This window comes from Xiphophorus maculatus, chromosome 22 (genome assembly GCF_002775205.1).
Source record: "Xiphophorus maculatus strain JP 163 A chromosome 22, X_maculatus-5.0-male, whole genome shotgun sequence".
Classification (NCBI taxonomy): domain Eukaryota; kingdom Metazoa; phylum Chordata; class Actinopteri; order Cyprinodontiformes; family Poeciliidae; genus Xiphophorus; species Xiphophorus maculatus.
This window is the reverse complement of record NC_036464.1, coordinates 28,204,782-28,223,352: the sequence shown is the minus strand read 5'-3', so window position 1 is coordinate 28,223,352 and position 18,571 is coordinate 28,204,782. Positions and strand designations below refer to the sequence as shown.

The 18,571-nt window shown below is 40.4% G+C and overlaps 1 protein-coding gene across 5 annotated transcripts in view; it reads left to right on the top strand.

Annotated features, from left to right (window-relative positions):
• Positions 1–18,571, top strand: part of LOC102221619 (attractin-like protein 1) — a 361,245-nt gene that overhangs the window by 224,325 nt on the left and 118,349 nt on the right. For all 5 annotated transcript variants that reach the window (XR_002752045.1, XR_002752046.1, XM_023327068.1 and 2 more), the window contains one exon: positions 3,699–3,777. Coding sequence is in view for 3 of the 5 variants with exons in the window: in XM_023327068.1 (XP_023182836.1) it covers positions 3,699–3,777 (79 nt within the window). In the remaining 2 variants the exon portion in view is untranslated. The remainder of the gene's footprint in view (positions 1–3,698; positions 3,778–18,571) is intronic.

Below are 18,571 nucleotides of genomic sequence, written 5' to 3'. Positions count from 1 at the left end.
GTTAGTTATCACTGTTGTCTTGGAAACTAATGCAGACACTGATGAACCAACGCTGTGTTTGTCAGAGTCTCCTTCAGCAATGCTCCACATGCTCTTCTCACGTGTCAGAGTACACCACCACGTCATCCAAGTAGACTGCATTCACTCAATGGCTGGTTATGCTTTTCTCTAGTTTTCGCTTTACTGTGTCGCACCCGTAGCTGTTTCAGTACCTGACTGAACAAATGTGATTAACAGTTTGTTCCTTGGTCAGACTGTATTACTTTAGGAATGCTGAACACCGAAAAGAACTGAGTAAGCACATGTACAACTGACCTAGCAGTTATTGTGCATAATGAATAAGCTGCTAGATAACGTGTAGTTTGACACATCACAGTGAGCAGATATGATGACACAGCCTTTGAGCTAGGTAACAGGCCCACGGAGTCGATCATTAAATGCTCAAATGGCTCAGATGCTGCAATAATTGGACTTAAAGGGAACAGTTTCAAAACCTGATTGGGCTTGGAAATGAGCTGACACGGCCAGAAAAATTGTTCAGTCACTAAACAGTCACTAAAACAGAACCAACACTGATACACAATCCCCAAAAACACTTCACTCACTTGTACAATGGCCACGGCTACCCATGTTGTAACATCCGTACCACAGACTGGTTCCCACACCAGGTCAAGCGAACGACGCACCCCATGCCATCTGGCTTAAGCTCCGGCTCCACCTCTGGATCTTGTTCTGGATAAGGCCTCTGGCTCTCATCTGCCATGAATGGAATGAAAGCTCCTTATATATGGTTCAGGTGGACACGTGACCATAAGCGCCTCCCATCTCCAAGACATTCATTGAAGAACAGTTAGCAGGCCACAATGTAACACAGCAGGAGGGTGAGGGGGGACGTCATAGTGCCCATCTCTAACTAGCAAGTTGCTAATGTGGTAGATGTTTGTAATTAATAGCTAACATGCTAATGTCACCAGTAAAATCTAACTAAATATTTGTAATATCCTAATAGCTAGCATAGGTAAAGATGCTAGCAAAACGGCTTGTTATATCTACATTTGTCAACAAGCGACTACCTTGTTAGTATGTTTGAATCTTTTAACTTTATAGTCTTGAAGGATTTTCATTTGGATTTCCCGAGCTCAGCCATTTATCTTTTTAATTTATGATACATTTATACATACATAAATTGGTAACTTATAACAGTTGTAAGTCCTGCCATGAAGGGAAACCATGTTGGGATTCTTGAACCAATCGGTTTTCCTCCAGCAGCAGCTGCAGTCAGTGTATTGTCCTCGTCACCAGAGGGAGATTTCATTTCCTGGTTCACTGACGTCGACAATGGACTGAAGAAGCCCAGGCTGCTGCCTCCTCGGCGCACTGATTCTGAGAAAATGTCAGGCTCATTACAGATCCAGTACCCTTAACAAAATTGCCATCTCCATTCTGAGACGTCGGAGGAAGCATGCACACAGCAACTGACACTATTTCCCTCAACTGGATGAAGAGGAGAATTGTCCCAGAGCTGCTGCTCTCAGCAGTTTCTTAAGCACTTCCTGTTGTTAGAACTTTGGGTGCGCTTGTTTTGAGTTGTTGTCAGAAGTTGTGGTGTGAGAAGGGTCTTTGTTTGGCCCAATAACTTAGCCCTCCAGATACTGAACTTTAAAACAGTGTGTGCGGGGATGTGCAGGCGTGTGCATGTGTGTGGGTGAACAGGAAGGCTTGTTCTTTGTTGGAGTGCATCATGTTGCTGGTTGACCTCTCTCTACTCTTTGCTGTCCTGTAAACCCCCTAACTGCCTGCGGTCACTGTGGTTTTTGTGTATCGCTCAGATTTCTGGAGAATTTTTCTCCTCTTGTTCAAATTTGCTGGAGTCGGTGGCTAAATAACTGAACATTCAGCTCTGCCACCATACATTTCTCTGCATTGTCTTTTTTGCTGCAGCAAAGGCTGCTAAAAGCAGGAAACACATGCTGTTTGAAAATTTGTCATTTGCAGTGTACAGTTTTATACTGCCACATAAAAAGGCATAATGACATTTCCAAAAGAAAAAAAATGATAATGCAAGCAACAGCATTTTAGTTGTCATGGTATTTAGTTTGCAACATTTCACAGAAACAAGTTCCACATGTCCAATGTTCAAAACATACATTACACGTTTTTTAAGGTAAAATAATTAGATACAAGGCTAAAGAAATTGGCTAGGAAAGAGTAAATTTCCACCAAAAAACTTGCAGAAATCTAAATTAATTACATGTATTGATAAGACAGTACTTGGACATTCTCTGATGTTGAAAAGATATCAGTTTGCAAAACATAAATTACACTTTTTCACAGTAAAAGGCATCAATTTACAATATGAAAACACATATATTCTCTGACATTGTAAAGTCAGAACCTTGTAAGAACAAAAGCGAAAGTTTTCTAAGATTATAATTATTTTTTGTGTATTCTGGACTTCGTTCGAGGCGATCATGGTGACTTTGCACACGGGAGATGTTGTTATGAACCAGGAAAAAGCTCAGATCTGTCATGTAAAGTTTGGAAAATGTCCAGATTCTCATCTTGCCAAATTTACCTCTTAAGCCTCAGAGGACGTCTGTCACTAGTCGCAAATGTCTGACTTTATGATCTCGGAAAATTCATAAATTAAATATCATAAACTTATCCCTTCAGTCATGAAAAATTTCGCTAGTTATTTTGGAAGTTAATCTTAAAATGTTCAAGTTGGTGAAAACGAATACTCTGTTATAGTAACAAGAATATGAAGAAGTAACGACAGAAATAGAACCGTATTAAAATTGCTGTTAAACATGGTAAGCCATTTGAACATGTGTATTAAAAAAGATAGAAAGCATGGAAGAAGATATAAATGATCTGTGTTCCTATCGACATCATTATGAGCAATTTTTAAGCTTTTGACAAGTTTTAATTGGACTTAGGTTTGAACTTTGGCTGGGCTTTTCTAAATGTATGAATATGCTTTGAGCTAAAGCACTCCACTGTAGTTTTGGTTGCAAAACAGTTTCTTCTGACAACTAAATGATATTCATGCAAAATCCATATTTTGAGACTTCAGTTTTTCTCTTTGTTATCCCTTTTGTCATTGACTCTTTGTGTTAACACACATCTCACAACTCTGTACAAAAATCTGAAAAAATGAAGGCCAGATTTTGCGAAACACAATGTCACAACCCAAGCATTTTGTCACGGTTTGTCACAGAGATCAACGGAGTTGATTTGTGTTGGGTCATTAATCCTCCTTTTGCTGTTCATTTCTTTAACTTTTGGTCTGATTTTTAATTTACATGTGACATTTAATTTTGACACAACAATTAGTTTTACGTGGACTCTCATGCGTCGCAGTTATGAGTATAATGTTGGGTACAATTTAGTTGTCTTTGAAGTGCTTTTCTGATGAAAGTTATACTTTAAGTCACTGAATGTTCCTTGTTAACAATGTACAACCTTTTAGTTAACTTTACAAAAATCTTTTTGTGAATTTAAGATATTCTTGAGCTAAAACATTTACTGAACATTTTTATTTTTTCCTTCATATAGTTCTTCTTGGAATACATCCTTACTACCCGATTCTACGCTGCAAAAGAAATTTTAATTTTTATTATTTTCACATAAACCAATCTGAGTAATTATAGCAACCAACAATAATTTAACTAATTGCACCACTTTCCTCTCTCCAGCTGTTTCCTGTCGTTGCTGCTGGTTGCTGCTGTGGTTTGGAAAATTAAGCAGACCTGTTGGGCTTCCCGGCGTAGAGAGGTAGGTCACGCCCATTCCTGTGTGTTACTAGTCTGTGTTGGATTGTCGAACTGTGTGTAGGGGTGTGGGGGTCTGTGTGTGTTTGATGCAGCTGATACACTACTCCATTACTCGCAATTTGTGAAGGGTGCGTTAATGTCACGAGTTCCCAAAAAAGGGAAAAGAAATGTCTGCCTAATGAGCGTTGCCATGACAGTAAACAAGGCCATTCCCCTTAATTAGTACTCCTCATGAACCAATTAACTCAGATGAAGTGATGCTAAACGAAGTGGAATGGAGTGATATATCACTTAAAGCATCAACAGATGCTGCATCGCTTCAGATTTAGTCTTGACCCTCTCAGGCATGCAGACACTCACACACACACACACCCCCGCACGCCGACACGCACACACTCCCAGACGTAAGGGAACACAAACAGTGAAATGTACCCCCAAATCAATTAATCAGTTTTGTTTCAGCATATTTAATTATCAATCACAATTGATGGTTTGTTTCTAAATGTGTGATGTTATTTTTGTTTTTCTAATTAATCATTAAGAAATAATTGTAATTCATTGACTTTTTCCCAACTTGCCCCATACATAGCACAGACTGTTGCCACTTGAGTACTGACAACTGAAACTTTATGTTTATTAAATAACCTGTCATTTTACACTCAATTTTTATGTTTATTACTAGAGCAAGGTAAGTTTATTGATGTTGCCCCCCTCATGTAGGAAATAATTCAAAGTGCTTTATAGGAAAATAAATAACAACAACAAAAAAATTAAAATAAAAAATTTATTTAAGTACTCGTATTATGTGATACTCCCATAAAATATTTTATTTTATTTTATTTTTTTGAAGAAGTTTGAACAAATATGTGACTCTGATTCCACTGAGAGAAGAACACCAGTTTACTGTATTCTACATAAAAAATTTGCTTAATATGAGTATTGTGCATTGATTTGATTATCAAATCAAATGAAATCCATCAGATTCAAACCATAGTGGATATTTATTGTGACCTAACAGAAAACATAACATGTAAGATCTGTCATTCACTAAATACAAGCATGTTTCATTCTCACCAAATAGGTGAGAATGAAATAGGTGGCTTGTATAAATAAAGTGCTTGACTTGGAAAAAATATTACTGAAGGAAAAGCTTGAAGTTCCGGTTTTCCGTTTAACATTTTGACTCAAGCAACTCAAAAATTATGAAGTTAAATCTCAACAACTTAAGATATTTAGGAAATACATCTTACAGTATATTAACTCTCATGAACTCTTCCTTGTCCTACCAGAATGTAAAATCTGGGTTAAATGGAGTCAACTAATTTCTATTGCTACTAATATGAGGAGCTACTGTTTCTGAAATTGAGACACAAAGGTTCAGTAGAACAAGAAATAGCTCTGTCCATTTCAGACTTTTCTGTTTTTGCTGTAGATTTCTTGATTTTAGGACGCTGACATTTGGCCTTTTTTCTGTCTCACGATTGGGAGTTATTTGTTACTCTTTGTTTTTCACTATTTTTGCCTTTTTATTAGTAACTTATCTTGATCTGTCATCTGTCTAATCTTAATAATGCTATTTTGTGATAACGATAATAGTGACATTAAGAACTATGTGATACTTTTTTTAAGCAGCTGTGATTGTAAAATTCGTCTTTAGGACACTAGTCACATAAGGAAATATAATTTTAATCACTAAACTGCGCATTATATTTTCATATTTATTGAGATTTATCAATTCCCTCATTGAACAAACAGTGGCAAAGAATAACAACCCAGACAATATGGACATCATTAATTGGAATTTATGGTGACAACAATAAATCTAAATTCTTATGATAAGAAATTCATCACGGTCCTCGATAATGCGATTAATGCCCACCAATAACGTGATGTTTCCGGTTTTGTCACCAGTTTTCCCTCTACTTCGTTGTTTGTTTTGATTCACAGTGGCGAAACCTGAAACGGCTGCTGCGTGAGTTACTCAATCGGTTGTTGCTAGGTAACTAAAGAGTGAGTTAGTGAATTCTGCTCACTTTGCTTAGCTAACCCTGGGAGGTTGAGCAGCTAAAGCTTTTCTGTTGCCTACATCCCCCAGAATGTCGTGCAGTTCTGGATCAGAGTTCAAGGAAATTATTAAAAATTCCATCAAATGTGTTATCTATTGATATTGATCATGTCTATCGTGATATACTGTATATTGTTATTGATTTATTGCCTAGCCCTGCCCTTAACATAATTTACTTACACCTAGTTTGCAGTTCACTTTGTTCTACTGAGACTTTCCATTGTAAATAAACATCTGACCCAGGAATGACAGTAAATACTGCGAACATCAGGCTTTAATGTGGTGTGTTATGATAAATGGTCGCTGAGAAGATTCTTACCATATTATAAACGTAATGACTTCTGCAACTAATTTCTTTTTTCCTCCTCTTGTCCACTTTGTCTGCTCACAGGTGTGTTATTTCTAGAACATTGACTGATACCTGACTCGGATGTGTGTTTAGACATCTGTGAGCGGCCATCATACTGTTTGTTTAGCCTGTTTTCTTCACTCAGGAGCCGTGTTCTGCTTGTTGGCTGGCTGCTCGACACTCGGCTACATTATTTATGAGCGCCGCTCTCACATCACAGCAGAGCCGTAGTGCTGCTTTTACTGTACCGTCAGTTTGTTTACATCTAAGCCCTACTTCTTTATTTTTCTGTGTTCTCTCTGAGTCACCCTCATTCGTCCGTTTCAAAAGCATCTCCAACGGCTAATATGCAGAGACTTTAAAAGCTGACTGTTTAGCCTCCACATTTCTAATATTTGCAGTCAAATTTGAAATGAAATCATCTATGTTTTAACTGCATGATTAATTCTTCTCATTCGGTAAAGAGGAAGCAAATTCAGAGGACTCAGAATGTAATTCTTTATTTGAGGACAGCTCAAGGAATGTAGAGGAAGCTCAGATTTTGATGAGTAATGACTCTGAGCCCAACTTGGCCAAAAACATGAAGTATTCAAAATTATTCTTCTCTCATTTCAATCACCAACCATTTCTTCATAGAAACTCTGTAACAGAAGTACAGAATGTCTAACACAGATCTTTACCTTATTTACATCGGGTGTTAAACCTCTCCTTACTTTAAGAACAGAAGGCCTGCTATAAGGAAAGTGAAATGCTGCTGCATTGAATTTTTTTTACATAAGTAGGAATTTCCAACTGAAATCAGAAAACCAATTGAGAGATTTGTGCTTTTTCTTAATCTCTGATCTGAAAATCCAATAAACACAGATTGACCCAAAAGAAGGCTCTGTTGCAGTGGAAGACATCCTGAATGGAACAAAGAAAACTCAACCATCAACAACTAAAGACCAGTTACCCTGAAATCCCACATCATGAAGATCCTGGAGAGACTACCTGATCTGTTCTGTGAGAAACTCTAGAAGACACAGGTGGAGCCTCAACAATCATCTGGAACTATGACTACCTCACAAACAGACCACAATTTGTGAGACTGAAGGACTGTGCGTCTAACCGGGTGGTCAGCAATACAGGAGCACCATAGGGGACTGTACTTTCTCCATTCCTTTTCAATCTCTACACTTCAGACTTCTAGATAAGATAAGATAAGATTTATTTGTCATTGTCATCAACAGATTACAACGAGATTGAGATTTGCTCGACTCGAGTTAAGATGCAGGTTATGTGTATATACATAATGTACAAAGATAAAGAAATAAATAGTACAAAATGAGAAATAAAGAGACATCAGAAGATGGTTGCAGTGCCTTGAGGTGTCGCAACAGAATTTACATTTTTAACAAAGTGGTGTCAAGAGCAAAAGTTCTTATGCTTTTGAATTTAGTGCCATGATTGCCATCAGGTAAAAACTGTTTTTTAGGCGATTTGTCCTGGTTTTTATTGCTCTGTATCTCTTGGCTGATGGCAGCAGCTGGAAGAGACCATGGCCAGGGTGTGAAGAGTCATTTAAAATGTCCAAAACTTTCTTGTGGAACCTGGACGTGTAAATCTGTTCCATAGTGGGGAGGGGGCAGCCTATGGTTCTCTCTGCTGCCCTAACAACCCTCTGGAGCGCCTTCTTGTTTGGATGTGCTACTGCCGTACCAGACACACAGACCGTATGTGAGCACACTCTCTATGGAGCAGTGATAGAAGGCCTGCAGCAGGTCTGAGGGGAGACGGTTCTTCTTGAGTATTCTCAGAAAGTACAGTCTCTGCTGTGCCTTCTTCAACAGCTCCTTGGTGTTGGTACTCCAGGTTAGCTTGTCCTCCAACTCCATGCCCAGAAACCTGAACACTGGGACCCTCTCCACACAGGTCCCACTGATGGTGAGAGGCTGGATGTCCATTTTGTTCTTCCTGAAGTCGATCACCAGCTCCTTTGTTTTGGAGGTGTTGAGGAGCAGGTTATTGACTTTGCACCACTCTGACAGCCACTTCACCTCATCCCTGTAGTCCAGCTCCCCCTTCCCGCCTGAGATGAGACCAACAACAGTCGTGTCATCTGCAAACTTTATGATCTTGTTGCTGAGGTGATTGGAGACACAGTCATGAGTGTAGAGGGTGTAGAGAAGTGGGCTGAGCACGCAACCCTGTGGTGATCCGGTGTTTAGGCTCAGAGCAGGGGAGGTGTGGGCGCCCAGTCTGGATCCTGGACTGTTAGGAAGTCCAGGATCCAACTGCAGGTGCTGATGGGAGCCCAAGGTTTGCTAGCTTGGACACCAGACGTTGGGGAAGTATAGTATTACATGCTGAGCTGAAGTCCACGAAGAGCATTCTGACGTAGCTCCCCTGCTTCTCTAAGTGGGTCAGGGCAGCATGAAGTGCTGTGGATACAGCGTCCTCTGTGGACCTCTTTGCTTTGTAGGCAAATTGGAGAGGGTCCAGCTCAGCGGGCAGGCCAGCGAGGATGTGACTCCGCACCAGTCTCTCGAAGCACTTCATGATGATCGGTGTGAGTGCCACTGGACGGTAGTCGTTCAGGGTGTTGATGTTGGTTCTTTTCGGCAGGGGGACAATGGTAGAGGACTTTAGGCAGGGAGGGACAGTGGCTTGAGACAGGGACTGGTTAAAAATCTTTGTGAAGATTCCAGCCAGTTGGTCTGCACAGTCTTTAACCCCCCGTCCTGACACACCGTCAGGTCCTGCAGCCTTCCTTGGGTTCACCTTCCTCATCACCTGCGTCACCTCACACTCCTCTACTGTGAGAGCAGAGCTGCTGTGGACAGGCAGCTGTGATGGAGCTGTGGTTGCTGGATCTGTAGTTTGTCATGTGCTGAACACCCTGCCACACCTGGTGTTGTTGCTCCTGAGCTGCTTCTCTATTCTCCCTCTGTTTGATTCCTTAGCTTGGCAGATGCCTCTTCTCAGGTTGGCTCTGGCAGAACTGTAGAGTGCTTTGTCCCCAGACCTGAAAGCAGCGTTCCTGGCTTTCAAGAGGCCCCGGACCTCCTTAGTCATCCAGGGTTTCCTATTCGGATAGATCCTCATGAGTCTGTTCCTGGTGACATTGTCCGTGCAGAACCTGATGTAGTTCTCCAGGTCCTGATGTGCAAAAACCTCCCAGTCAGTTCTCTGGAAGCAGTCCTGTAGTTGGTGAGAGGCATCCTCAGGCCAGATGGTGACAGTCCGGGTTGTACTGGGGACACGTTTCCGCAGTGGGGTGTAAGCAGGGATCAGTAGCAGGGACACGTGATCAGACTGGCCAAGGTGTGCTAAGGGTTTAGCCCTGTATGCTTGTCTGATGTTTGTGTACAGCTTGTCCAGAGTTTTATCACCCCTGGTTGTGCACTTTACGTGTTGATGGAATTTGGGGAGGACTGATTTCAGATCAGCATGATTAAAGTCCCCAGAGACGATGTGAACAGCCTCGGGGTACTTGTTCTGGTTGTTGCTGATAGTGTCATGCAGGAGTCCCACGGCCGAGCTAGCGTTAGCATCCGGTGCTATGTAAACCACAGTGAGTAGAATGGCGTTAAACTCATGTGGGAGGTATCGGGGTCTGCATTTAATTGTCATGAACTCCACGCCTGGAGAACAGGGGCTAACAACTACTGTGGAGTTCGTACACCAGCTGTTATTTACATAAACGCATAGTCCACCTCCTCTTTTCTTACTGGAGCTCGGTCCTGTCGGTGTGCTGTGTAGCCTGCTAGCTCGATCTCCGGGTTCGGTATGGTTGGATTTAACCACGTCTCCGTGATCAACAGAATGCAGCATTCCCGGATGAGGTTGTCAGTTGCAATCCACAGCTTCCATTCGTCCAGTTTGTTAGCGAGAGACCTCACGTTGGAGAGAAAAATGCTTGGTAGCGGTGGTTTGTGTGGCTGTTTCCTGAGCCTCGCTAACACGCCGCTGCGACACCCCCTCTTTTGTTTACGATCTCTGCGCCATTGCCCTGTCGTAGATACTGGGATTGTAATCCAGGGAGAGCCCGGTGTCCATGCAATATCGACCGGAATGTTGTGGACACGGAAAAGCTCCTGTGACAGACTTTCCCCGATTGCTTGACCAATGGCCAGTAAATGTTGTCGGTTGTAGGTGTTTTTAACTGAGCAAAGTGGAAAAGACGAACTTCGAGTCGGTGAGCACAGAGCCGCTGCGTCTACGCGCACCGCCATCTTGGAAAAAAAAAAGCACAAGTCTAACCTCTGTCATCTCCAGAAATACTCAGATGACTCTGAATTTCTCTGGTGTATCAGAGATGGACAAGAGGCAGAGTACTGAGAGCTGGTGGACCGTGTTGTGTCATGGTGTGGGAACAATCATCTCATCCTAAATGTGAACAAAACAAAGGAGATGACTGTTGATTTCCGGAGAAACAGTGTTCGATCAAACCCTATTTCCATCATGGGAGAAAAAGTGGAGGTGGTTGAGGAAGATAAATACCTTGGTGTTCATCTGGACAACAGACTGGATTGGAAACGTAACAGTGAAACATCTATAAGAAGGAACAGAGCAGACTTTACTTCTGGAGGAAATTCAGATCCTTCGAGGTTTGCAGCAAGATCTTCTATAAGTCTGTTGTTGAGAGCGTCATCTGTTGGGGCAGCAGCATCAGAACCAGGGGTATACAAAGGCTCAACACCCTGATAAAGAAGGCTGGTTCTCTTCCGGTTCTGTCCTGGGGACAATTGTGGAATCTCTGAAGATTATGATGCAAAGAAGGATTTTACTTAAAATCAAGAAAGTTATGGACAATCCTGACCATCCTCTACATGAGGCAACAACAGAATGTATTTAGTCAGAGGTTTTGTAAGACCGCTGTGCTACAGTCTGCTACAGGAGATCCTTTCTGCCCTGCCATCCATATCTTCAACTCTTTAAGGAACCTAAAATAATGAGTTGCAACATTTAAATGTTAATTTTATAGCCCTATCAAGACTGGTTGTTGTAAAATTGCTGCATATATCAAGCATCACTTAAAAGAAATGTGACTTTAGAATTAGAATTAGATGTCTTGAAATTGGGCCTCTGTCTCTTTAAAAAGTTTTTCCTCTTTCTGACTCTGCGGCTTCAGCACGTCATCACAATACTGCTCCTCCATTATTCCTTTTATACCACTGTAATGTCATCTGAATTGCTAAATACCATTTAATAGCTTAATTGCTTTTTTGTTGATTTGATTCTTCATGTTAAGTCTGCAGGCATCAAATCACTGAATTATTCTATATTTCAGATTATTTTTGACTGGCTGGTTTCCTACCCAGTTGTGCGAATGCGAGAAGTGATGGTGAAAGCTCTGAGAATTAATTCTGAGATCTTTAAAAAACTAGCCTCACAGGGATCTGATTCAGTTTAGCAGTGAAGTGTTGCTAATTCTTTCTCACATGTTCAGACAGCATTTCTCCATAATCCATCTGTTCAAGTCACCAGGGTTTATCAAGACAGAAATAAAATCTTTTTGCTGTGGCATGGTGTAAAAACAACAGTATCAGTCCTGTCAGCTCAGAGGAGAGAGTTATTGGTTTTCCAGTGTAAGCTTCATTGTTCTGCCTCTGCCGGGCTCTCCAGAGAGCAGGCCTGGTGGGGAACCCAGGCAGAAGGTGAAAATGGGATAGCTTCACCGTTAATTATGGATCACAAGCAGCCATGAGACATAGAGAAAACTGCTTATTAATAGAATCACAGCTTCCTGTTAATTGCTTTTCTATGTGATTTTTTTCTATATTTACAGCAAGCCTTTTTCGATATGAGATCAAACAATTAAACTATTTTAATGCGGATGCATAGAGAGACCAAGAGATATTTGACTTTCTCCAACAGGCTTCATTTTTTAAAAATCCACAAAACCTAATATTCCTACTAGCTGTGCAAATAATCATAAAGGTCAAAAGAAAACCTAAAGACTATCAAAATGAAAATAATATAATCCATTTAGCCAGTTCAATTTAAAGACATTTTTCATCATTCATGTATTTACCATACAATTCAGTCCATTAAATCAGACTCAGAGGACAACTTTGGGTCCATTCAAAACTCCACTGAAAAACATCATTGTTGAGTTAAAAAATTCTGTTATTTTTTATACAAATTTCAAGCTAAAAGCAGAGGTGTATTTTAACGCTGCTACAGTTGATACAATTCCCCAAATTTTAGGTTCAAGTAGTTTGTCATTGCATCAAATTGAGTTTTACTTCATATAAAATGTGTTTAACTTCTAAAAGATATATAATTTCTGTATAAAGAACTGCATTAAGTGCTTGAGCAGAAACTAAAATTTTCACATAAATACAAACCAACTCCTGATGGAAAAAATGTATGTTATGTAGTCAGAAAACGCAACAAGTCAAAAATTCAGAGGACAGTATCTGATTAGGATATTTGATTCAAATGAAGAACAGCAACACATGGGTGAAGGCAGAATCTGTGATTCTGTTTTTTGCATTTGGAGTTGTTGGGATTGCTTTGGCGACTTTTAGACTTTCCCTTAATTTAAAAGATTAAGAACATAAACGTGAGGTTTGACAACCAGAGGTGCTTTGAATTCATTCTTTTCTCCACTTTTTGAATTTGCAAGATCAGATTAGGTTAACTTTCATTTTCATCTAAGTTGCAAGAGCTATTTAGTTATTTATCTATCTATTTTTGCTACAAAGAAACTACATTTTGAAACAAATCAGAAGCATGTTCAAGTAACAAACCATGGGAAAATGTTTTGGAAAAAAAGTTTGTTTTGGAAGTATGAAGACTGAGAGACTCTTTTGACTTAGGCAGTGAATAATTTTGTGCATTTTGTACGATCCTTCACTAAAAATAACTCCTACAAGTAGATTAATAAGACATGGTTAATGGTCAGTAACGCCAGGATGGGAACATAATGCGGTTGTTCCTGAAGGAGGTGGCCTGCAGAGCAGAGGATGCAGGGAGGAAGAGGAAGCCTTCCTGCATTGTGGCGACGTACACTGAAGCTGGTCGGCACCGTTTTCTGAAAGGTGTGTGTGAATACAAAAGTGACCAAAGGTCGACTGTCCAGCTTCAGATGAAGTGTTTTTATTAGATTGATTTGTAATTTTGAAACAATGAAAAGATCCAACAGTGTTTTTGACAGAAAAAATTATTGCGCAGTGTAGTGATAACTTTGTGTTGGAGCCTTTAATCTCTGGCAAAGATGAATCCAAACACTGTTGTGTCATTTGAAAACTTTACCACTTTGACTAGGTCAGAGCAATACTAGTCAGAGCTTGTCTACTCTCACCTTGTAGTATGAACCTGAGAGCTGAATTACTGAAGCCTCCACTTTGCTTCTTCAGAGTTTAAGACTTTGCTTAAGCTCATGTTGTTCCTCTAAGAAGTCTTTACTGTAATTTCACATCTGCGACCAAACGCTGCTCCACTTGTGCTTGAGAAGACTCGTCCTAAAGTCTTTCATTGCTCTGCAGCTCAGCAGCTTCATTTTCTAAAGAGGAAGCTCACTCTGAGCAGATTACGCTGCCTGACCTCTGAAGGACTCAGCTGCTGTTACAGAGGCCCTCACATAGATTTCTTTAAATTAGATGTTTGCTCTCCTCTTCTGTGAACCAATTAACATATTGTTGCGTTTTTTTCCTCTCTGTCCCTCCACTCATTAAGAAGCTTGGCTCAGAGATGCTCCACTCTGAATTAGAGGAGGGGGAGAAGTCGTTGCATAATGAAGAGAGCTTGATTAAAATTTAAGTTTTGAGGCTGTTCTGTTTGTTTAGGACGTGTCTGTGCTGCACTGTAACTGGCGAGTTGGCTTGTGGAGCTAATTATGCTGCAGTAAACGCTTCCCTGAGGTCTTTCACAGACTCATTTTCAAAAGCTAAAGGATGAGTAAAGTTAATTTTACTGAAAGGATTGTCAAAATTATAGTGCCATTGAGCTTGAAGGCTTTTATTAAGACTGCCGGCAGTATTTCAGATCTCAACAAAAACTTTTAAATGAATCTTGCGACGCATTTAGCTTAAGGAGTTTTTTATTTTTTTAAATTATTTTTTACTAAAACTCTGGCCTCCACAGTTCTACAGAGGTGACGTTATGGTCGGATTACTCAGTGCTTGGCTCGGCTCACTCCAATCTGCAGTTTGAGAGATTAGCTTGTCTGGACCACTGAATGCCAAATTACTTGTGTACATGGGGGTTTTGAGTTTGTGTGTATTTTGGTGCTGTACAATGTGCATGTTGAGTGTCCAGCTATGTGGCTCGGCATAAGTGGAGGTGGCAGAAAAGGTTCAAATGTGGCCAACCATTGCTGGGTTTCTGTTGATGACCGCTGTGGCAACAAATCAAAAGGAAATCCGCTGGAACTGGATGCCACCTTTATTCTCTTCTGTAATTCGCAAATACTTGTGCATGCATGACGGGAAGAAACAAAAGTCTGCAGATGTGTGGATGATCAATTTTATTTATGTACAGCAGCACTATACAAAACCGTTATTGTAGTACCAAAGTTCCTATTATTCCTTAATAGGAGATTAAGAAAAAACTAAAAGTATGTTACACACATGGCACAGCAGACGCACTGATTTGTGTGTAACAGCCTTTTTATTTTGTGAAAACAGAAATCAGATTGTTTAGTAGTGGCTTCGCTGACATGCTGACGACCATCCAGCAGCTTATGTTTACACGACTAAAAATTTCATAATTACTGTCGTTTGTACTGTCTGTTGAATATTATGTACAGCATAAAAGCATGTTAATCAGCATAGATGGATAATCATGAACTTAACATACATCACATTTACAATAAAAAAAAGTATCCAACTACATATAATGCACCAGGGCTTGAAAAAAATCTGTGATAAAAGGAATCTTGTAACTTCCCTCTAAATTAAAGGGGAAATAACTGTTTCTTCAACAAATATACCAACGGTTAATAACGTCCAGTTAACGGTCAACCTAATGGTAGTTAGCATTTAGGCTAGCGGTAGTAAACAGTCATTTACACAGAAATATCTCAAAATAGAATCAATGTCAATAAATCACTGTACTGACCTTTCATAAAAACCTAACAGCGCCTGTCTGTTATTACTTAATATTATCTGCAATAATTAATAATCTGCAATATTAGATTTCTTAATATTGATGAAAATTTTTTATTTCCATTTTCCCGTAAGTTAAATAATCTGCTAGTGGAACAAGTAATTTATTTTTAAACAATATTAAGGAATTATTGACCTAAAACAAGCTCCAATACCTTGCTGAAACGTCACACTGTCGGTGATCAGTGGCTGACAGTGTGAAACAAGCTGTGGAGTTAGTGGGTCAATATTTTTTGAGTTGTAACTACCAAAGCCCCTCTGGTGTGTACGTTAGCTGGAGCATTTGAAATTTAGTTAAAGAGGGGAAAAAGATATTATGATTTCATGATATTTTGTTTTTAACTACTAAAAGAATCTCCTGAACTAACAATAGCTAGAAAGCTTGTGTGTGATTTAGACTCACACTGCAAATAGCTTTTTTGTTTTGGACAGTTGGCAATCTGTCATGAGTTGCTTTGGGTGGAGGTGAGGCAGACGCAGCAGACTCAAGGTTGTGGTGAAAAAATGAGTTTATTGATGAGAAATAATCCAAGAAAACAGAACACAACAATGATCACACAAGTCCAAATCCCGGTCAGCACTGCTGAGCGGTAGCTGAGGCTCAACACAGGTAGCAACAGAGAACACGAATGGACTGACCAGACACACGGCAGAACAGACACCAAATGAGACGAGGACCCCACGAGGAACAAGGGACACAGGTGGGGTTAAATACACAGGGAGTAATCAAGGAAATGAGACACACCTGGGAATAATCAAGGGGAGACAGGACAACAGGGAGACTCAGAGACAGAAACTCAAAATAAATACACAGAAGAACTCAAATCAACACAGAGAAAAACACAGATCACAACACAATCTGAGATAACATAGACACCAAGAGCCTCAGGAGGAATCTATTTTTGACATAACTTGAAGGAACAACACCAATTTCCAGCTGCTGTACTTTCTGTAACCATGGGAGCCACCATCAGCAGGTTTGGTTCAAATAGCGTTACGTCAGAGTGTGCTCCGGTAGCATCCATCTGTTGCATTTCTTGACCGAGGTTCTCGGAATGAAGTCTCTCTTCCCACTCTCCACTGTTTGTGTGTGTCTGGACACATTGTTGTCTGTCCTGTGTGTCTTGAGTCGCCCTTGATGGACTAGTGAGGTGTCTTTTGTTTAAACACTAATCATTAATACATTTATTAGATTTCTTAATATTGATGAAAATTTATTAGTTCCATTTTCCCATAAGTGAAATAATCTGGACGGCTGCACAGTGGCGGAGTTGGTAGCACTGTTGCCTTGCAGCAAGAAGGTCCTGGGTTCGATTCCCGGCCGGGGTCTTTCTGCATGGAGTTTGCATGTTCTCCCTGTGCATGCGTGGGTTCTCTCCGGGTACTCCGGCTTCCTCCCACAGTCCAAAAACATGACTGTCAGGTCAATTGGTTTCTCTAAATTCTCCCTAGGTGTGAGTGTGTGTGTGCATGGTTGTTTGTCCTGTATGTCTCTGTGTTGCCCTGCGACAGACTGGCGACCTGTCCAGGGTGTACCCCGCCTCTCGCCCGGAACGTAGCTGGAGATGGGCACCAGCAACCCTCCCGACCCCATTAGGGACAAGGGTGAACAGACAATGGATGGATGGATGGATGAAATAATCTGCTGGTGGAAAAAGTAATTTTTTTTAAAACAATAATAAAGAATTATTGACCTAAAACAAGCTCCAAAATCTTGCTGAAACGATACTTGTAAGTTAGTTTTGTCTTAATATTTGCACTAATTTGACCAAAAATACTTGGTAAGAGTTACCCACTTGTCCTTGTGTAAACTATCACAACCACAATTGAGTAGAAAACCTTATCAAATGTGTGGATGCACTCTAAATATGTATTGTAAGGAGAACTGCAAACAATTTTCCATTTTTTAAATAAAATGTGTTTGACTTGATGTGACTTTACTGGGTTAGTGTTTGTCATTAACTTCCCTAAACCTCTGTGCTTCTGACCACTTTTTAAGTTCATTTGAATTATCCACCTGAGCTCAAGTTCTGTTTACACATTTTACTGATTTTGAAAAATTTCAAAAGCAGGAGATGCTGTGAATGTTAATGCTTCATGCGCCACTATCAGCAGTAGCCAGGTGACCGCTTTCGCCACCGGAGATCCAGATTAGTGGAGTGGTGTTCAGAGAGGAAGTGAGCAGCCCCCCAAACGGCAACAGGCAAACTTCAAAAGCACAGAGAGGAAGAAGGCAGGGCGGTGTGGAGGAGGAGGGGGGCTGGGGGTTGTAGTACTTTCAGGGACACAGCAAGGACATCTGCCCGGAGCCATATGGTGGTTGGGATGGTTTTATGCGGTTGTTTTTTGTCTGTCTATTCCGATTTTTACCGGAAAGTGCCGCAGGCCATCCTTCTGTAATAATACCTATCCCTCCTTTCTTTTCTCCTCAGCGCCATTCTTCTCAGTAGTTTCCACTGTTTCTGTGTTAATCTGCCGATATCTTACGAATCTGAACTCCATCGGCATTGTGACTGATAGCCAGTGACAACTGAAGGTGAGGAAAGGTGAACATTCTGGCATAACTCCCCCTCTGCCCCCCCTTTACAATAGATTTGACTTCTAAACTTTAGGAATGCTCTGAGTGTTTCTATATTTACTCGCTATAGACTTGATTCAGAGGGAAACACCACTGCTTTCTCTGGTTTTCTCTGGGTCTACAGGAACTCCAGAGATTTAATTTTAATTTGCTGACATTTGAATAAAATTCCATACTGACCTGAATATCTGAAAAATAACTGAACAATAATGTTTAAAGGAGCTTCTTACTGAGTGCCTTTCAAATATATTCATAAACTCTTACATGTTTTTCTTACATCCACAAATGCCTTTTACTCATTGAAAAGTGAAAAGTCTAGTTCACATATGTACATGTCCCTCACTATTCTGAGATACCCAAATAAAGTATCCCAACTCACCTAAATGGTAAATAAAATCCAGCTTCATGTATTTTAATCTAAGTATAAATACAGAAGAATACAGAACAAAATGGTAGTAAGATGGGTAATACCAATAACTGGACTAGGAAAAACCCAGCAGTAGTACCCTTCCAGCAGGACAAGGACCCAACAGATAGCCAGAGCCAAAATAGTGGTTTATAATTTTTATGTGTTTGAATCAAGTGATCAAGCAAGCAAATGAAGCCGGGTGGCTCTCCAGGTTTATGACACACCGGGACAATCCCTGTGATATTTCAACAAGGATGGTTTGTTTTCAGACACTTTCACTTTTCAGATGATTAATTTGC